General features: G+C 39.7%; 2 protein-coding genes across 7 annotated transcripts; both read right to left on the reverse strand.

The window, feature by feature from the left end:
* Positions 1-649: 649 nt before the first annotated feature.
* LOC109049762 (polyadenylate-binding protein 2-B-like) lies at positions 650-8,471 on the reverse strand. 3 transcript variants are annotated; one of them, XM_042752446.1, is made up of 7 exons: positions 7,995-8,471; positions 6,427-6,535; positions 6,057-6,124; positions 5,803-5,909; positions 4,833-4,920; positions 4,468-4,619; positions 650-1,308 (listed from the first exon to the last, which is right to left on the reverse strand). In XM_042752446.1, the coding sequence occupies exons 1-7, from the start codon at positions 8,127-8,129 to the stop codon at positions 1,113-1,115; spliced, it is 855 nt and encodes a 284-aa protein (XP_042608380.1). In that variant the 5' UTR covers positions 8,130-8,471; the 3' UTR covers positions 650-1,112. The 3 variants fall into 3 exon arrangements, with proteins under 3 accessions (XP_042608380.1, XP_042608383.1, XP_042608382.1); XM_042752449.1 differs by lacking the exon at positions 7,995-8,471 and adding an exon at positions 7,589-7,778; XM_042752448.1 differs by lacking the exon at positions 650-1,308 and adding an exon at positions 2,109-2,232 and having other exon boundaries at positions 7,995-8,470.
* Positions 8,472-9,654: 1,183 nt separating this feature from the next.
* LOC109049755 (zinc finger homeobox protein 4-like) lies at positions 9,655-21,428 on the reverse strand. 4 transcript variants are annotated; one of them, XM_042752433.1, is made up of 6 exons: positions 21,283-21,381; positions 18,744-18,798; positions 18,442-18,600; positions 18,210-18,270; positions 13,366-17,417; positions 9,655-12,214 (listed from the first exon to the last, which is right to left on the reverse strand). In XM_042752433.1, exons 3-6 carry the CDS (start codon positions 18,553-18,555, stop codon positions 11,840-11,842), a joined length of 4,602 nt encoding a protein of 1,533 aa, XP_042608367.1. In that variant the 5' UTR covers positions 18,556-18,600; positions 18,744-18,798; positions 21,283-21,381; the 3' UTR covers positions 9,655-11,839. The 4 variants fall into 4 exon arrangements, with proteins under 4 accessions (XP_042608367.1, XP_042608368.1, XP_042608369.1 ...); XM_042752434.1 differs by having other exon boundaries at positions 18,744-18,809; positions 21,283-21,355; XM_042752435.1 differs by lacking the exon at positions 21,283-21,381 and adding an exon at positions 20,913-21,251.
* Between the last annotated feature and the right edge of the window lie 481 nt (positions 21,429-21,909).

Below are 21,909 nucleotides of genomic sequence, written 5' to 3' on the forward strand. Positions count from 1 at the left end.
AATGTGCTTGGACACAGAGCTCTGTGAACAGCCAGCTTCTTTTGCAATGATTTTTTGTGTCTTGCCCTCCTTGTGCAAGGTGTCAATGGTCGTCTTTTGGACAACTGTCAAGTCAGCGGTCTTCCCCATGATTGTGTAGCCTACAGAACTAGACTGAGAGACCATTTAAAGGCTTTTGCAGGTGTTTTGAGTTAATTAACTGATTAGAGTGTGGCACCAGGTGTCTTCAATATTGAACCTTTTCACAATATTCAAATTTTCTGAGATACTGAATTTGGGTTTTCCTTAGTTGTCAGTTATAATCTTCAAAATTAAAAGAAATAAACAATTGAAATATATCAGTCTGTGTGTAATTAATTAATATACAAGTTTCACTTTTTGAACAGAATTAGTGAAATAAATCAACTTTTTGATGATATTCTAATTATATGACCAGCACCTGTATAATCGCTATGGTGAGTTTGGACTAAGTGACCATTTTGGCCAAACCATCTGATAGAATTACCTTATGGCCAAAAAAAAAAAAAACATTTTTTTGATTGTTTGCGCTTACTTGAGGATTTTACACATACATTTAGGTTTTACACTTTACCCACAACCGTGGACACCTAGCATGGAAGTCATAGAAAGACCAAACAAACACTTCAAATACTTTTTACACAATGTCTTTTATTTTTTTTCTAATTACAGACTCATGGGTTAAAAATAAAATAAAAAAAGGAAAACATCTTTTCTCTTTTCGTCCATACCCACTCCCCCATCTGAAAAAGGAACAGAAACGAGAAACCCCTCTCCACACAAACCCCCCTCCCTCCCCCCGAAATAAAAGCTCAGAAGCCCTCCTTATTTAACCGATACCTGTAGCCCACGCGTTAGTGCTTCATCGTGCCCTAACTGCACTGTGCACTGAGAAAGACAAGGCCCTAGAAGAACCCTCCCCTTCAAGCTCTTTCTAGTCCTGCCTCTCTCACTCACTCGCAATTTAAGCAGCCATTGCTCTATCATGGCTCTGCCTTCACGATATATAAATTTGTGTGTTGGATGTGTGCGGTGTATGTATGTCTGTGTTAACATGGGCCTGGTGCATCTCAGTATATTCATGTTGGTAAAGCTCAGCGCTTGTTATTGTAATAAATGCCTCCCGCAGTGGGCCGGTGGTCGCCCTGTCCCCCTCCCCCTCCCCCCCACATGGAGAGGATGGGGTGAGTGTGCATAGCGGGTGCAGAAAGAGACAGAGACGCCGCCGAGACGGTAGGGGGCGCCGCTGCCACAGGAGGAGGGGTAGTCAGTCTCCACTGGTCCTGAAACCTGAAACGACAAGAAGTGGTCTAATATACAGAGAGAGAGAGAAAGAGAGAGACAGAGAGAGAGAGAGAAAGAGAGAGACAGAAGGGGGTTGGAGGAGAAGCAGCACAGGAACAGGGAAATGGTCGGGAATGGCGTATGGCAGCATGAGACAAAAAATAACTTTTATAACACAAAAGAAAAGATCTCAGAGCTCAGGCCATGCCATCTTACAATTGTCGTATGGTGTGGAAGATGGTTCAAGAACAGTAAAACGTAAAAACAACGCCCAACTCTAAACCACTGTCGGAATAACACAGGTGGAGGAAGTAATCCGAGTGAGGGATGAACGGGAAAGAAACCAGTGCTGGGGGGAAAAGGGATTCCAGAGAGCACAGACAAAATAATAGCGAATATGATCTCAAATAGCACAACTTTGTGAAAACAACAACATTTTTTGCTATTAAATGGTTCACATATTCACGTTACAATCATTAAAAAAAAAAAAAGTTAACATTTTTTTTCTGTTTGCCTTTCTTGAGTGCAAACATAAGAGGGGCTGTTTGCTGAGAGAAAATCACAGCCAGACAAAGGACACACATCTGCAGCCTGAGATTACATCATCATCTTCTCAAATTTAAACAAATGCCACCAAATCTCCCCGACAGCCATATTGTACCTTACCAGGGCGATCGCAACACCTCCTCACACGCACGCGCACACACAATCGCACACTGCGGCCAGTCAGTCTGTCTTTCCAGGAGATGCTCTTTTCTTTTCTTTTTTTTTTTCTTTTTTTGTCTTTTTTTCTTCTTTTTTTTTTCTTCCTTTTTTGAGGGGTCTTTTTTTCTTTTCTATAGGGATACGGGATGATAGTAAGGGGGATTTCATAGGGGGGTTGGGAGGTATTAGTAAGGGGAGTACCACGATGTTGTTCGCCCTCGGCCCCTGGAAAAGAGAGAGAAAAAGAGGGTGAGTTCTTTTTTGTGGTTGGTTTAAGAAGACGGACACCAATTCAATTTTTGGGGAGGTATGAGTGTATGTCAGTAATATGCATTTTAAAGGGCCTTACGAGGTGAACGCACTCATGTTTCAGGTATACACATAATTCATATTATGAAAAGCAATGTATACCCCTCTTTATCTGATAAGTAGTGATTAATGCAACCTTGTATAAAGAATCCAGAAAAAGTTGTTTAATAAAAAGGGAAGCTGAGGAAGATTATCCAACAGCAAAATGTGTGTGTGTGTGTGTGTTATATTCAGGCGTTAGAAATGATCTAGTGTCCAGTGTAGGGGACAGTGAAAGCACGCTCTCCCTCTTTCTCTCTCTCTGAACGGGGCGGCTCCTGTGGTCTCTGTAAAGGAGAGATCCTGGGGACATGAATCCTCCAACACATGCACACACAGTTACAGTTGACGACACAGCTCTCCACATATGGGCTGGGCCACACACACACACACACACACACATCAATAAATGCAGGGGCATCCATTCAGGCAGCCAGAGACGCTCTTCATTCACACAAACCCCCTCCAGGAACAGCCTGTGAGCTTTATGGCACAGAATCCTCTATTATTGGTTGGATACTAAAAGTCAATATCAGGCTGCAGGAATGAACCCTCCATTCTGGAAGTGAACATATTGTTAATCATGCAAGGGGGTGAAAATGTACCAAAATGGGCTTTCCTAAACCAAACATGCCTGAGGTCAAACACACACTTGCCTTCAAGTTATTTAGAGCCGAGCTTGACATCAGCTACATACTTGATATGCTTTATCTTGTTTTACAGTATAATCCCACTTGCTAACTGTAAAAATGTATAACCATCTAACAACCTACTTAATTCAAATCTGGGTATCAAGTTGGGTGTGGGATAAAAGAAATATTTAAACTAGTGCTGTCAATCGATTAATCGCATTCAAAATCAAAGTTTTGTTTACATAATATATGTGTGTGCTGTGTATATTTATTATGTATATATATAAATACACACATACATGTATACATTTAAGAAAAATGTTATGTTTTATATATTATATATATATATATATATATATATATATATATATATATATATACACACACATTATACATACACACACACACACACACACATATATATATTATGTAAATAAAAACTTATTTTGGATGCGATTAATCGTTTGACAGCACTAATTTAAACCAATCAAAAACCTTTTACAGGGCATTAACCCAAGCTCCACTCCAACAAAAAAGTCAAAGTGTGGCAGTGCACGTACAAGAGTTTCCCATCAAACTGATGTACAAGATTCTGATTCATAAAATGTTTTCACCCTACCAGATCTTTCAATATAAAATCTACTTGCATCTCTTCCTCGCCGAAACTATTAATTGAGTGCTAAATCCTTTCAGAGGGCCTATCAGGATTTGGGTTGTGTCCCAAAAACTAGTGAAGCGTCTGTCTAGAGGACCACAGGCCTATGTAAAAATTCACCACTGTTAAGCAGCTCACTCTGTTTTAAGACACAATGCAGAAATCATCTTCACAGACTGACTTTTGAACCTCTGGTGAGTGTGAAGGCTCATTCCATGCTCAGAATCTGACACTGCAGGAGGGATATGGACAGTGATGATGACGATGGCTATGTATGTGTGTGTGTTTGATGGTTTGTAATTCTTCCTCAGTTTTCCTTTTAACATGACGACACACAGGAGTTTTTACAGAGAGTGCAGACTACAAATAAGAGTGGTGCGGTTCCTTCTCTCCTCACATCCAGAGGCATTAAACAGGGGCATGCATATATACAGAAGCAGACTGTTACTCAATTACAGATTAGAACAGAAAGGTAACAAGCAAAACAAAAAATCTGAAAAAAGGGGGGGGGGGGGGGGGGGGGGGGCTGATTGAAAAAGGAAAAAAAAACAAATGGCTGGCATGTTATTATAAAACCAACATGAATTTCATGTTCTAATACATTATTTTTCTTTTTTTTTTATATACATTTTTCCAGTTTACCAGTTTTGCATGACAAGATGGGATAAATAAAATAAATAAAAAGAAGCATCAACATTTTTAAACACTTATTTTAGATCGTCCCCCCCACCCCGATGCACACACACTTTCCCAGCAGCACTCTCTGTCAGGATGGAGCCTGTGTGTCAGTCACTGTCAAATGTGCAAGGCTGGCATGGAGCTCACCTGAAGGCCCGTCCTCTGCCTCTGGGGGGTGTGTAGCCACTGTAGTAGCGCGCCCGGGATGAGAAGTTTCCTCCCCGTGAGCGGAAGCGGGCCCGAGGGAAACCGCGGTCTGTGGTGCTAATGCCAGGACGATTTGTTCTCTTGGCCCCAACCTGTAAGAACAGTTGGGAAATTTATGATTAAAATTTCAAAAGACTCCAAAAAATTGTAAACATTTTGTACAAACCCTAAAATAGCATGTGTGCTACATTTCTACAATGATAATATTTGTTGCTTTAACAGAATTATCAGTTTTATGTTGACTTTAGAAGTCAAAATTTTATTAGCAGCATTAGTTAGTATTAGTTTGTAATGCCTCATCTCACCTTAATCTGTCTTCCTCTGAATAAAGACTCGTCCAGTGCCATGGCTGTCCTAACAGACTCCTTGTCTGCGAACTCTATATATGCAAACCTAAAACAAGGCGGCAAATGATCAAATGAGGGCAGGTGAGGTCAATATGATATATAAATGCAGGTGAGGTCAATTAAAAAAAAAAAAAAAAAATTATAAAAACACACACACACACATATAAAAAAAAAGTATACACTGAAACCACTATTAATTATTTATTGTTATAAGCACACACACATACATATATACATATTGTAAAAGTATATATATATATATACATATATATATATATATATATCTATATATATACATATACATATATATATATATATATATATATATATATATATATATATATATATATATATATATATATATATATGCACAGATGAATGCACCAAAAAAACTAAATATGCATATTGTTGAAATTGTATTATGATATGAACAGTGTTTAAAGTAGCTGTGATTAAAGCATTGCATCAAAAGTTACCCCATGCAATGATTCAAATTATTAATGGGATCAGCTTGAAAATACTCTGCACCAGAATAGCACAAAAGCCAAAGAACAATCTCACACTTCACAGTCTCAAGTCCACATATAAATAGTGTAAAATCATGCCATGTACCAAAAGGCCATACTAATTACTGCAATGTGGCAATTCAAAAAGATAAACAATTATGTTCCAAGCGATTCTGGAGAAAAGTTATTTTAAAGTAAAATAATTTGTTATTTATAGTGTGCTTTACTGTACAAAATTTCAGAATAATATTTCAGCAACAGAGCCTAAAAGAAAGGGTTAAGGTGGTGCATCAATGCCTACTCTAAACCAACAGTGCCTATCCGGAGCAAATGCTGCAAAACAGAAGAAAATAAGATGCCCAAGAAGATGATGAATGTTGTAGGTTAAGAGAGAAAAACCAACTGAAGAATGCATGAATTACCCTTTGGGGTGTCCTGTAAACTTGTCACACAAGATGGTGACTCTGTTTACGGAACCACAGCCATGGAAATGCGCCTCCAACTCCTCTGCCGTCGCACCATAATCCACCTGCAAGAGACAAAATTGAATAAACACCACTTATAAAAAAGGCATTAAATCAATCATGCTAAGGAAAATAATACATGCATCATATAAATGCAACAAATACATAAATATAGATTGTAGTTAAGTAGGTATAAATATAATTGCCCATACATTTCCAACGTAAATAGATCTCCCATCTGCTTCCATCTTCTCTTCAATGGACATAATGACAGGGCCAGCTGCAAAGAGAAAACACTGATTTCCCATGCAACTCCAACACTCATGCATTTATGTGATTTAGCACAGAAACTAGTGTCTGCAAGCTTACTGCATAGCTTCACGGCTGAAATCTAGGTCATGTTCTGTTTCTAGTCATGTCTCAATTGACCTCAAATGGTCCAGAGCTAGTTATTTCTTCTCCCTCTAATGCAGTCCTATTCATCAGTACTGTCTGTTCTGCAGTACTCTCCTTAGAGCTCAATCTTCCCCAGACTTGCCCGTTCACCCTCCCTCATTCATTCATTCGTTTAGTCTCACTTACCAGGTGGAGGACTGAGATTCATCTGTTTCTCCACCTCGTTCTGTAGCTCCTTCAGTTTCTCTGCCTCCTCCTCCATCTCTCTCACCCGGGCTTTAATTGCCTCCAGCTCCTGAAAAGGCAAAGTAATGCACATATATTGACTTCAACCATCAAAAAACTGATTGTTAGAGATTTAACAAAACTGAAATAGAATATTTTGCATAACTACAGCCTGAATAAATGATTTTGGCTCCCTCATCGACAGCCAAATTGGATCTATATTGCATCAATAGCATGTGTTGCTGCTAAACCCATTTTGAAATGCACAGCCGATTCTTTCCCAGAATGCACACTCGTTCATTATTCTCACCAGTGATCGTGGACAACAGCATACACATGCACTTTCACACGTGATTGTGCACCGAGCTCTTTCAAACCGCCATTTATTATTGTCCAGTCAGCAAGACGCCCTAAGCATGATGCCATCCGTGCACGCATTGTTGTGAGCGAGCAAACACACTTTTGGTGTGTGTTCACACGCACGCACACAAGTTTGAGCAGTGCTGCATTGCAGGGCAGTGGAAGTCGCACTGGATCGCGAGTAAAGTAACCCAGCAGCATGTATGTGATGGCCTCTTTCACGCAGTTAAAACAAGATTTTACATGGTACGACCTAGCATTCACAACCGATAACAAGCGCAACCAACACTGACTAATTATTTAAATACTACACATCCTCATTGCATGATGAAATGAAGTCGACATGCATTCAGCATGCAAATGCATGACCTACTCTAGCTCCAACGATGTTAATGTGCACGGAGACAAATGCACCAGCCCAGCCCTAATGCACCATCTCCATCACAAAATCCCCAACAAATGATGCAATTCATCACTAGCGGCATTTAATCTTTAGCGCACATCGAATAAAATGATCGCAGCAATACAGATGTGCATTACATACAGTGCGCTTTGCCCACCGACAACTCTGTAGCTTTCCACAATGTTACCAATTCGACGCAAAATCTGAAAATAAAAGCATCTCACGCCTCTTTTAACATGTCACACACGTCGCATAAAGATTTATTCCATTGCAGAGGCCAACAACAATCACGCGCAGTTACCAACGCGACTTACTTTTGCACGCCACAAATATTACTGATCAGAAAAGAGGCGTGTTTACCGTGAGCCGTCTGCTTCTTTGCGGATGGACCCACACTGCAGCGGCTAATGGCGGCCTGTCCTACCCTCGCCCCTGTCTCTTACATCTCCCGTCTTGCATTTTTGCGATGAAGATTTTTTCCCCCGCTAGGTCGACAGATCTGGCGCAGATGAACCCAGACCAATGTTGCGCCAACATGGCGGCCAGCAGCACGCATGTCATTCACTAATTCTACTGCACTGCGTGAGCCACAATGGCGGACAAACCGACCTGACAAAACCGGTTTCGCGTAAACATGAGTATTTGGTTTTCGTATGAAATTCACATATTTATTTTAAATGTGAGGCTGGGGTAAGGATTTAGGATGAAAACCTATTAAATTTTTTTTAACTTGTTGTTAAAGCGAGGAAATGCGTCCTTCACTCACCGGATCATCAATAGCGGCCTCTCCCTCGTCTAATCCCGGTTCTTCATCGCCGACGCCTGGGTCTTCAAGTTCTGAGTGTCCCGGGTCTGAGTCCAGCAGAGATTCCTCTGCCAGTCCATTACCAAACTCCGCCATCGCCTGATTCCCGGTGGTCCGACGCGCCTCGTGGCTGCACTACAGGCCGCGACTCTCACAGGGGGGAGCGAGAGAGAGGGGTAGGAGGGGGGAAATAAAAAAAACGGCGGAAAACGCCGCTCACTAAAGTTAAAATGGGGAATAAAAGCCCGCCTCGCTTCTTCTGGAGCTCAAACGTGTCCTTCAGCGGAAAAAACAACACTATTTATCCAAATATAAATAAGTTTCACTTCGTCAATATGTCGCACTTATTACTCTATTTACATTAGAAGACAAATTCAGAAAAGCAAATGTGTTTTCTTCACGAGGGCTCGTGTGTTCCAGAACAGAAATGGAAGCCGTAGGCGGGGATTCTGAGGACTGCAGGCGCTCCATCGATGGGTGATTGGACAATTCCTCACTTTAGACACGCCCTCTTAACGTATCGAGGACGGGTATTGGTGTTCTCTTGGGGTATTTCTCTGCGCTCGCCGCTTAGACTTTACAACAGCAACTGTGATTGGATAAAAGCAGCGTCAATCAAGGCTCACAGACCACCTTTAGATCGAGCTACTATGACTTGTTGCCATGTCCGCACAATATAATCCACGTGGACTTGTATTTTACGAAAAGTTTTATAGATAGTATATATATATATAAAATTCCAGAATACAGGCCCATATTTAGGCTTCCTAGTACTTGGCCTAAACAGCACAAGTATGACCAGCCACTTAAAGCAGTTCAGTTGACAAATGTCAGGAATAAGATTGTGCCTTTTCTCCTTCCTTCTCAGGATGTTTGTCATATTCATAAAAATAAAATAATACATGAAAAAAAAGCATGACCAGTAAAATGGCTGTTGTTAAATATCCTCACTTACTGTCCAAGTTGTTTTTCATACTGTACAATTTCTTATGTTTCTCCCTTTTCCATTCCCCGTGTGTATGTGTGCACAAAAGACATTCAATTTGATTATCAGTAGTTGTATATGGCCTCTATGATATATAGATAATATATATATATATATATATATATATATATATATATATATATATATATATATATATATATATATATATATATATATATATATATATATAATGTACTTATTTACAATGTACTCTCTTAATATATTAATATATTATTTATGAAAGAGTCACTTATTTTATTTAATTTTTTTCAAATGAGATCTGGCAACAAAGCACAGTGGAATTCCTAAATCTTCAATACAACTTAAACCGAGGCCATTAAAACTATGCATATAGGTCTTACCCACTATGTGACACGAATGTTGATATCTCTATCAAGTAGGCCTGCTTTTTCAGTATTTTTAATTTTGCCTACCACATCAAGCAACATATGAAACTCAAGCAGTGTTGGGTGAAACAAGATTAAATGCTTAAAATATTGTGCTTGTTTCTCAGATATTCCCTGACAAGATGGTCCATAATAGTTATATTAATAAGTGCTTCCAACACACAACTTAAAATATGAATGTATCTACATAAATTCTAAGGGTAATTTACATAATAAAGAGAAACATCAATACATGAACTTCAGTTTATTTGTTTTCTGCATAAGAAAAAAGGAGAACCAACACAAAATGAAGGTACAAGTGATGGGAAAACAAGCTTAATCAATACTCTAATTTTTCATAACAAGACTGCCACCATTATCGTTTAATATTCATATCAATGACATCTCCAAGTCTGAAAACCGTTATGAATCAATATAATCAAAAGTGATGAAAGTACTGAAAAATAGTAAGTAGTACAGTTATAACAAGTGATAATCAAGTGTCAATGAAAAAGTGAAAAGATAATATAAAAGCATTTCTCCATATTCTACCGATATACTCTGAACAGTGCAACACTGTGATCCCACGTCCTGTAGCACTGCACTACAACCCAGTCCATGTTCATTTCATATGAGCTACAACTTGACACTAGTTGAAGAAACACAACTTGTATTTGCTGGGACATAGACCGAAAACAAAACTTTTCTATGAACTTCAAGTGTTTCAAGCTGAGTTGTCTGAAATGCATTTCTCTGTAGCTCATGCTTAAACCCTGGACTAGTTCAAAGTGTCAAGGCATGGGAGCTCCATTTGCAGTTTGCATTACGAACACTTCCAATCAAGATTGCTTTTTGGTTTCTTTAATGAGACAAAGCAAGAAGAATAACAACTTTGGAATATCATTTTCTTAATATAGTTCATTAAAAAATCTTTTTTAGTTTTGCATTTTGTTAAAGTATTAATAGTATCAATAATATTATACAAAATAAACCAAAAAGGAAAATCGTCTTTAGTATTTCATGTCCTTCAAATCACACCTCCTGTTGCCCTGATGAGTAGTTTCCAGGTTCACTAAAGCACCCTGTCTTCTCTCCTGGCGGGTTTTAAGAAAAATACTTGAATCTATCCAGTATGAGCACTCTTTTCGCAACAACACAAAACGCTTAATGAAAGAACAAGAAAAAAAGATGACAACTCTCTCCCATAATTCTAAAACGCTTTTGCTCTTACCATAAATAAATGACTTTTGTGTTTAATTTATATCGACAAGCTGGGGTTACTCCCTAAAAATTCAAACCAAACTAAATGGTTTATCAGAGGGTGTAAGGTATATAATTTCGGTGTTCCACAAATCCATATAAAATAGTGTAAGTACAGACTTGACTTTGGCTTCGTGCACAGCGGCTAGGTCTGATCCATATTTTTTGTCTGTGTTTAACTATGTGCAATGCAAACCCTTTAAAAATAACATTAAAAGCTGATTAATACTTCATTATAGTTTGACATACAGTAAGATTTCACCATACAACAAAGTTATGTTTATTTTGCGGAACACGAAAACCTTAAAAAAAAAAAAAAACGTCAAAGTGCTGTATGATGACCATCTGACATCTTAAACTTTCAATGAGAGCGCTGCTGATGACAACAACGGGATTGTCATGATGGTTGTTTAAAAATTGCTATCGTATTGTTAACAGCGTCCTCGTTTTAATGCGTCTGGATTCAGAACACTCTCCCAAATTCTCTATATTCCAGAAGACACATATTCTCAGTCTTACTTGTCATTTCATTACCATCTACCATTAGCGTAGTCTAGTTATTCCTTTCAACTGAGCCAGAATTAGAACTCTTGTTTACAGAATAAATTTCTTTGAATTAACCATACAATTGGAGATAAATCAGCTTAGAAATGACTCTTCTATATAGGCTTTAAAACAGGCTAAAACCACCCTGGCTCAAGCAAAAGCAGTACCACAAACATAATTGAGAACCCAGAGCACTTTGGTTGAGTTTTTGGGTGCTTCATTACCATAGATTCTCCCAATCAAACAAAGTGTTTTGTGTAAACGCGAGTAGAAATATTACCCAACATAATAGGAGTTTAAACCGGGATGAAGTTGTGAAGACGGACCATAATCACATAAGCATTAGCATGTCCATGATTACCATTTCAGTAGATTATTTATAGTAAAATGATGCTGTGGCAATAGGTCATTAAAAGGAGCCCTGTAAGCAAAGACTCTATATCATAATAATAACAATGTCTCGCTGATATCCAAGGAGAGAGTGCGAAGATGGCCAGTGTCAACTGGGCCTGCTCCAATTTTAGAGCCTCAAAAGAACATTAGCTTAAAAGACCAGCACCCATTCTTCTGTCTATTGAAAGCCAACAAGTTTAGTGGGTCCACAGACAATACCAGCTTCAATTCAATGTTTAGCTGGAGCTGCTGGCTGGTGATGGGGTAGAAGACTGGCTGGCAACACCAGTAGACCCCGTACCAGATCCATTGCTGACCAATGATGCTTGCTGACCAAAGTTAGTGGTTCTCAGAGTGGCAAGATGTCGAGCTGAGAAGACATGGTCACGTGCTGCAGCCCTGGATTCAAATTCAACCCCACAGGCCTCGCACTTGCCTCTCAGAGTCTCACGGCCTGTTGTCTGGCCGATGGTATATGATAGAGTTGGATCCATAACTGTCAGTTGTACAGGTTTGGGCAGGATGGGGCGGTTGGCTCGGAGAGCATTATATTGTAGGTAGCTACCCGAGCTGATGTCTACCTTCTTAGAAGGGTCATTGGGATTAGGAGACTGCGTGAAGATGTAAAAAAATGTTTGTTAGTTTCATTTAATTAAAATAACAAAGAATGCTAAGCAATACCAATAAAAATAAAGAAAAGTTAAAAATTCAATTAAAATCCCTGTTTTAAAGGAAAAAAATGTGGTCATTTATTTACCTGATGACACTCAGTAACCATGTGCTATTTGTACAAAGATGAATAAGAAATTCTATTCTTACAATCTTTTTACTTAAAGGTACAGTTCACCCAAAAAAGAAAAATCTCATTAATTGCTCACCCTCCTGTCATTCCAAACCCGTAAGACCTTCGGTTCACCATGAAAATATTTTTGATGAAATCCGAGAGCTTTCTGACCCTCAATAGACAGCAAAGGAACAACAGATTTTTCCTTTTTAAGGACATCATTAAAATAGTCCATGTGACATCAGTGGTTCAACCACAATGTTATAAAGCTACAAGGATATTTTTGTGCTCAAAGAAAACAGAAGTAATGACTTCATTCAACAATTTCTTCTCTTCTGTGTCAGTCTTTGATGCACATTTGACACATGCGTGTGGTGCTGCTGACGCAAGGAGCCAGTGTTCTGATATAGAAACCGGAAGCACTGCGCCTTGTTTGCATGCAGAGGAAGACACACAATGTACATAAAACAGTCTTTGTAAAAATGTCTGAAGATTTTGAGAGAATGACTTGCAATTTCTTGCCCAGCTTTACATATCTGAACCAGAATATACAGATGATGAACTAAGAGAGATGTCCATTCTACATTATATGTTCTCTCGGATTTCATCACAAATATCTTAATTTGTGTTCCGAAAATGAATGAAGGTCTTATGGGTTGTGAATGACATGAGGGTGAATAATTAATGACAGAATTTTCATTTTGGGTAAACTATCACTTAAAGCAATTAATGTAAAAAAAAAAAAAACTTTTTTTTTTTGTTCTTATGCTTTTTACACCACTAGGGAAAAATAGAATTTAAATTAAATGTGACACTTTATTAGTGCCATTTTATCTTATCTACTGCATCTGGCACATATCTTGTGTTGCTATGATGAGAAAACATCTGAAGACCTCGAAGCCCAGTCACACTGTAGCAAAATACTAAAATTTGACATGAAAATAGCTGCTTTTCTAATATTAAATAAAATGTCCTCACCATTTTCTCTTGCTGAAGCCTCCAGCGTTTCTCCTTGGCACGTGTATTTTGGAACCAGATTTGCACAACCTTTAGTGGAAGCCCGAGCTCTGTCCCCACCGCCTCACACTCCAGTGCATTAGGATGAGCACATGTCTCGTAGCACGACTGCAGGATGGACAGCTGAAGAGAGTTCAGGTGAGTTCGAGGTCGTCTTGGGGTGGAGTTCTGCTGCATGTAACTTGTTTCTTTTTGGCTTTGACCAGAGGGTGCTGTAATATTTACAGGGGATGGTGTGGTAGGGGTGGTGGTGGTAGTGGTAGTAGGCGTAGGTCGCTGGGAGCTCAGGCCTAACTGTTCTCTTGACAGGGTGTTGATCTTGAATGGTCCTTTCTGGGACCAATATTTGAGCCCATTGTGTTTCTGAGATGCCAAGGCAGAAGACTTGTTAATTGGCGTAGTGGACAATTTTGGCACCGTATGGCTGGTAGTCTCAGACTTAACCACTCCTTGATAATCATCGTCCTCTTCATCAGTATGGTCCGACTCAGCTCGTACCTCTTCAACCTTCCTTTTTGGAGCAGATCGAGATGCAGGAATCCCACTGACAAGCAGAGGGACTGCAACCGGTGTGGCCACTGTTTTAGGAGCTATTTTAACCATTGTGATGGGAGTTGCTTCTGCTTTGGTCTTGTGAACTAATGAAGGACCAGTGGACACAACAGTGAAAGAGGGTGTCTGATTTGGTCTACTTGGACCTTGAGTGGGAGTTTTCAGGGGCTCCTTGACCTCCTTCACCTTATCCGTCTTTGGGGGAACATTTCCAGTTTGGGGTTTTGCAGAGGCCCAGCCGGTAGAGGGACTTGGGTTAGTTTTAGGTGGGGTTGAGAATATGGGCTTCGAGAGTGGCCAGGTGAACTTAATGAGTGGTTTCCCAACAGCTGCCAAAGTGCCATCACTGATAAAACGGACCTCTCCCTTTCGCTCCCTGGCCCTCATATTCTGGAACCAGATCTGAACCACTTTCTTTGGAAGGTTCACCCACTCAGATATTTGCTCAAACTCATGCTTTCCAGGGTTTGGATCTTTGAAATAACATCCATAGAGAATATCAAGCTGGTCAGCATGGATGATGGTCCTGGACCGTCTCATGTCCCTGAACCGTCTGACTTTTGGCCTCTTTTGTTCCCGCTCTTTTTCTCGTTCCTTCTCTTTTTCCCTTTCCATGAGTGATGTGCTAACTTTTTCTGCTGCCCTCATGTACACAGTGCTAGTCTTAGCCAAATTATTGCGATTAGTTAGAGTACTGTTATTGGAAGAAGGGATAGCAATGGCAGAATCTGGCTTCACCTGAACAACAATAAGACTTCCCTCTGTAGGAACTCCAACAGTCGCTGGTCTCAATCCCAGACCATCAAGCAAATGACTTTTCTGTATGGAAGGCCTGTTAGCTGTGGAGACAAATGATGATGTTGATGATAATGTAGAGCTGTGGTTTTTCCCCATGCTTAGATCCAAAGCAGACTCACAATCATTACCATTAGATAAAAAGGAGTGTGTAAGAGAGGTGCCTGCGGGTGCATTAAGGGGGTCCGAAAGTGCAGCTGGACTTCGAGTAACTGCTTGAGTGTTTGAAAAGGCCATTTTACCCCTATCACCTTCAGAAACACCAACCCCAATAACTGATGAAGGAAGCGAGAGTACATATGGACTGTATAACTGGGTGGAAAGTTGAGTTAAAGACAAGGAAAGGGGCAGTGACTGCAAAATGCCAGCTGGAACGCCCTGATGATCAACTGCAACTGAAAGAGGAGTAGGAGGATCTGCTTGTGCCTCCAGCTGAAGATCAAGATCTACATCTTGCTTCTCCCGCTTGATCTCCACCTCTTCCTTATCAATCTCACTCTTTCTCTTTTTCCGCTTCGTACTTTGTTCATCATCATATTCATCCTCTGCATCCGAGAGGAAGACTGTGGTAGAGCGAAGAACCTTTCCACCACCACTTGACCTTTCAGCTGTTGGCTCTACCTGTGAAGACTGTTTGACTGGGCTACCTGACTCTTCCCTCATAGAGCTGCTTTGACTTTCCTCATCAGTAACGATAACAGACGTGTAGAACTCTTCATTTTCAGAGTCAGATGTCAACAGCAGTTCTCTTGGGCTTCCCTTACCAATCCTGTGTCTTTCCGCACTACTGGATAAGTCAATGGCATGACCACCTGTCCCTGTTGGACTATGTCCATCTTCACCCTCATCTATCATTAAATTACCTTCTTCTTCCTCCATACTTCTGTCTCTTTCATCATGGAAGCTGTCTAATCTCTCCCTATCTTTGGATTGCCAGGCATCTAAGAACCACTTACGTACCTCTTCTCCACTTAGCCCTACCTCCCTGCCGAGGGCTTCGCAGTCCTCCCGCTGAGGACTAGATGTCTCGGCATCATCTCGTGACTCTAAAAAGGCCCATAGAACCTGAGACTGGAACTCAGTGAGCACAGGCCGTCCTGAAGACAAGAGCGGTTGATCTTTTGCACTTCTATGGCCTGAAGATCTTAAGGCAAAATTAGTGTTACGAAAGTTATAGTTAGCAGCAGCAGAGCTGTTAACGGTATGTGTATGGCTGAGACCTTGGTTTGGATCCAAAGCACATGACAACGGACTATCACCCTGAAGGACCGGGGCTGCTGTGGATTTAGTTACTTTGGAGTTTGCATCTTCCTCCTCACACACCGTTTCTCCCGTCCCCTCAACTTCCATTTCACTTTCTTCTTGCTCTTTTTTATCACATGTTGTGCTGTCGCCCACCATTTTCTCATTTTGCTCCTGTGTATTCTCAGCATTAATACACATCTCTTTTTTTACACCATCGATTTTCCAGTCCTCTTCTGATTTTAGTGACATTTGCTGATCAGAAGGCTCGACTTTTATCTCATTGCATACTCTCATGTCGGCACCTTTGTCCTGCATCTTGTTGGTCTCCTCTAAACTCATTTGAGTAGTGGTTGGGAGGCCAAATGCAGCCCACTGACTTTGTAAGCCACTGAGTCTTTGGGCCAAGAGAGCCTGTTGTGCAGCACTGAGACCAAGAACTGGCACTGCCTGCTGCAAAAGCTGGTTTGGAGACTCTGGATTCTGGCCCTGGATTTGGGTTTGGAGTCCATTCAACACCAGGGGCATGAGCATCTGAGGCTGGGGTATAAGCTGCGGGGTAGCTGTGCCTGCTGTTGCAGACGTCCCTGTTGTGAAGAGAGAAGGAAGAATGGAGTGTGGGAGAGAATTAGGGCTGGAAGTCAGGAGAGTGAGAATAGCAGACATGGCTTGTGCAGAGGCCACCGGAGAAGAAAGTAATGAGGGAGCTAGCTGAGGCTGCACCTGCTCTCCGTCTTTGGTCATTACTGCTGATGCAGTCAGGTTTGCTTGGGTGACACAATTGCTGGTGGAGGTGTTAACTAACTGTGTGGTGCTTCCAACAGTAGTCGCAGCCAAGTTTGTAACCATGGATCCAGTTCCCGTATTTGCAGTGGAACTAGGAGTAGTATTCCCAGCACTCCTGCTGCGACTCTGGTGCAACACAGATTTTAAGTGACTTTCCAGGGTGATGGCATGATTGTAGGAGACACGACAGACGGCACACTGGTATGGTTTGTTGGAGATGTAGGGTCGAGCCAGGAAAGGGGTTGATTCACTGTCTTTCAATGTCCCGGTTCTCATCCTCTGAATATGGGTGGTTGAATTATAATGAACACTCAAAGCCGTTCTAGTGGGAAATGACTCCAAACACGCATTACACTTGAATGGACGGTTGTCACCTTCAGAGGCTACGTTTTTACAGACAGATCTGCCATTGCTGACAGAAGCCTCTGATGTTTTTATAGTTTGCTCTGCATTGTCCTGATCTGACTCCAGCCCCCCCGCATCACTTTCCGCATTTCTCCCTCCCTCCATCTCTTCATCCAACTCTTTTTCCTGAGAAGAACCACCCTTGTCACCTGCATCTGTAGATTTGCTCTCATTTTGGGAAGCCATTGAGGGGGATTTTGTGTTCTCTAAATGTTTCAGCTGAGATTCGTCATCTGATGAATTAAATAAAAATTCAATATTAGTAAGCCTTTAAAAAAGTCCAAAATAAGTTTTGTAACACTAAACAATTGGCTAATATTATGCAGAATATGTAAGACAGGTCTTGGACAATTTCACTAATTTTTCACTAATTGTTTGGTCTTTTTTTTTTTTAAATAAAAAAATAAGTGTTTATCAAAACTTCTTAATACATTAAGTAACGTTTAACCAAAGCTAAAGTTTTCAATAAATACATCCTAAAGTAAGATTATTGTAATGAATATAAATCCACAAATCAAAATAATTGTTTTTTTTTTATTTTGCAATATCGTATTGTAGGTAAATAAATTAATATAAAACTATACATGTTATTATTGATCATGCTTAAAAGACAACACTCAGTTTATACAGTATTTAACAGGGGTCCCTGGTCCATTCCTGACTCTAGAAAGCTTGTGAAACCCCTGATATCCAACATGAAAACAAATGCTTTTCAAGATTTAAAAGCAGAACAGTTAAATAAATATTTTTTTCAGTTTCAATCATCACATCCAGGAATCAGCACAAAAACTGAATACTTGTGGGAGCCCACACTTAGTAGTCTACAACCTACAGGTGCTTCATTGCCATGGAAAATACTGAAGCGAGGTGGTCACCTACACAGTCAATTTTGTGTCCAGTGGTGCATAACCTAAGCCGGGTATCAATAACACTGGAACCCTGGATCTCAGTGCTAGGATAGTGTTGAACCACTGTGGCACAAACACAAACACTTGAGAATAACTTTATAGATGATAAAAAGTCACCTGCATCATTTTGGGCTTTGGATTCTTCTTCTTCAGCAATGGAACGGTGCTTAGGAGCCGCCTTATGAAAAGAGGAAACCAATTATTTACTTAAAAAAAAACCAAGACACTTCTATAAGCTTGTCATTACTTTTGTTTATATATACAGAACCTGCTAAATCAAAATATACGTAATAAACTTTTTTTTTTTTTTTTTTTTTTTTATAAAAGTGCTCTTTGTAAATATACTCACAATATCCAGTAACTTATCAAGGCAAGCAGGGAGGACATTGTGTTTGTCTGTAAGGTGATGAGAGAGATTCTCACGGTCTGGTTGACTTTCCTGACATAGAGGGCATAACCACATTGACCCCTTGTTATTGGCACCTCTCAGAGTTTCTCCTGGCTCCTCCTGAAACCAAAGTCACATTATTATATGTAATAGTATTTAATCATATCTAAAAAGGGCAAATATTCCTTTACTCATTAATTTACAGAATGCTTTTTTTATATATAGAAATTTTATTATATTTTACAGTATTTTTTTTAATGTACCCTCAAGCTGCATACTGTGTATTTGAATTGGTCCTTTTTTTAACACGTCAGTGATCTGAAAGAAATCTGATATTAACAAATACATGAAATAAATGCAGCACTTTACAAAGCTAAAGTCTTAACAGGCTAGTTCACCTTAAAATTATGTCATCATTTACTCACCCTCATGTCATTCCTAACCTGTATGATTATCTTTGCAGAATACAAAAGATGTTTTGTAGAACATCAGTGCCTAAACCATACTGGACCCCACTAAGACTTTTTATTTTTAATTTGATCATTTTTATGTTTCAGAGAAGAAATAAAGTCATACAAGTTTGGAATGACAATCATTTTGGGGTGAATTAGCCCTTTCTTAACCAACATAAAAAGTATTACAGTAAATACAAACTGGACATACTTTATAGACAGCATCTAATGCAATAAAATTCTTTCTGACAGTGCACGTCTAATGTACAATCAGCACTAAATAGTTCTTCAGATCAAATAAACGAAATCATCAAAACTAATACTTTAAAAAAAATTGCAACAGTCATCTCATTAACTAGATTAACTGGCTTTCATGTAAGCAAACACTTACTAATAAAAACAAAACAAAAACACTATGCATGATAATGTAGAACATATCACCATATATCAAACCAACCCTTTAATCTATTTAGAGCACATTTACAATAAGGTCTAACATTTTGACTTCTTTATATAGGCCATACAATCTGTGCTATGCACTTATAATAACAAGACATCAAATTGATTTCACAGATGCAGTCATGTTCTTTTTGCTAGACACAACATAAATCTATACAACCAATACCTTGCGGCTTGTTTATAATTCATGCATTTGAATGAAAATAATTCATATGAGGCATCCCATGTTAATCAGATCTGATAACACCCAGAATTATGCATACATTTATCAATTCTGCAATAACTAGGCTAGAGGAGGCCTAAATGTTGACCTTGACTGGTCTTATAATATGCTGATGTGAGTGAAATCATAGTGTGGATCTGTCAACATGTTGCCCCTATTGAATAAGGCTGTAAATAACTGATAATGGGTGCAAATCCCCAGGGATTATAATTGCAGTAATGTCTCTTTAAAACAATAACCCAAATAAATAAATAACACATACGTGCAAAACAGAGACATAAACATCTTAATTGACATCTAAACGACTTCATTTAACGTATACATGCAAAATCATTTAAATTATACAGTTTCTGGCTTCGTTTTTACATGCCACTGTCAAGGAACGAACAGACATCAAATGCCAACAGTGCTACAATGCCACGCCAATTAGCTTCCCTGCTAGACTGAAAACATGCACTGAATCCTCAACACAAGTACTATTAACTTCTCCTAAAAGTCAAAGACAGACGAACCCACACGCCACGGGACACTGCCGTTCGACAGCGAGCTCATAAGGCCGCCATAACTCTTGATGATTTCGTTAATTAACCCACAGCCTAATTAGCAAGACCCGTGTGCTGCTGAATCAATTGGAAACGGAGCGCTTTAGCCTGCCTCGCTAACACACACATACATACACACACACACACTCACTCCAGTGTAATCATGACAAATACCCCATTAAAGTGGATCGCATTGCAGTCTGCTGCCCTAATTACCCCCTTTTCCAACTTTAATCGCTGCAAAGCGACTGATTTTAGTGATTTCTTACTTGAAGGGTGATGTTAAAACAAAAGAAGCCGTTTTCTCATAAACAGTCGTGGCACTTCACATAGCTAACGCAGCTAACAACACACTCAACAAATTGGTCAACTAATTATGGATCGCATATCAAGCCGCAAATCGCCCACAAACTTCTCAAAGACGCAGAATTAGAGCTGCGAGAATAAATTAAAAGCTAAAACAATCGCAACGCTCGAGATGCTGCAGTACAAGTCTGCTTTAACGCACTAATTGAATTGTGTAAATAGGCTTTCGGCTCTCAGAGGTAAAACCTCGGGCTTGATTAATTCCTCGCCCCCCTGATTGTGGCCTGTTGGTCGGGCATTGAGACATTCCCCGCCCGCCGTCCGCTCCACAGCGGATACTGCGGCCTACTTCGACTAAGCTATTTAATTAATGAATTTGGGTTGCTTCATACAGATGTGTTAAAAAAAACCCGTTTGCCGTCACCCCTCAGCGTTTATATAACTCAATACCTTGCAGTCGGCGGTCTAAGTTCCCCGTTTAGTACATAACGTTGTTATTGAGCATTAGAAGTGCGTTTTAATAATTGCAGAACGCAGTAATTAACGATGGATGAAGCGCATTGCTGCTCGAAAAGAGCGACGTGCAACACAACGAGCAGCGAAAGGGGGTGGCGGGGCCAAAATGAGAGACCGAGGCAGAAAAGTTAAGATTTTAACACTCGAATTGTAACTAAATATTCGCCGTGAAATGGCATGCATCTAATTATTAGTCGTGCTGGGGACGCGATGGGATCCGCATCGCCCCTCGATCGCAACTTCTTGATCAATTCAGCGTCAACATCGTTTAATTAACACTAAAGCAATTAGCTAAGTCTTTTACCTGCATGGTTGGGACTCCAGCACACGCTTCCTCTCGCTCTTTAAAACTGAAAAGTTTTCTCTCTCTCTCCCTCCCTCACTCACTCACTCACTCACTCACTCACTCACCCCGTCAGTCCTCCCTCTCTCGCTCTCTCTCTCTCTCTCGCATTGCTCTCGTCTAGTAAACACACGACAGCTCCCCCAAAAGCTGACTGCTCACTCTCTCCAAGAATGTTTCTCTTCCCTCTAACGGTTTATTAAATGATTCAACACACCTAAAAACATGTTGGAACAATGTTGTTATACTGACATTAATTCAGTTATTTATACTCTATTTGAGATTTTCGACTTTTAGCTGAAGAGGCGAAGTATTTAAAAAAGCGCATGCCAAAACAGAAATGTTTAAATGTAGGCGATTGTAACTTACAAATAATTAATTAATATTTTTTATTTATTTATTTAGGCCTGTTTTTATATAATTAATGCTGTGTTAATTATTATATGCTTTCTAATTACAAGATTAAATAGTTCTAAGCGAATATATGTAATCTAATAATTAAAATGAAAATGCAGTCTGATCTGTAATGCTGATTAAACTGATTGCACAGAGTTGTTTATTTAAATAAAAATGCAAAAAATCAACTTT

Source organism: Cyprinus carpio, chromosome B24, assembly GCF_018340385.1.
Source record: "Cyprinus carpio isolate SPL01 chromosome B24, ASM1834038v1, whole genome shotgun sequence".
Classification (NCBI taxonomy): domain Eukaryota; kingdom Metazoa; phylum Chordata; class Actinopteri; order Cypriniformes; family Cyprinidae; genus Cyprinus; species Cyprinus carpio.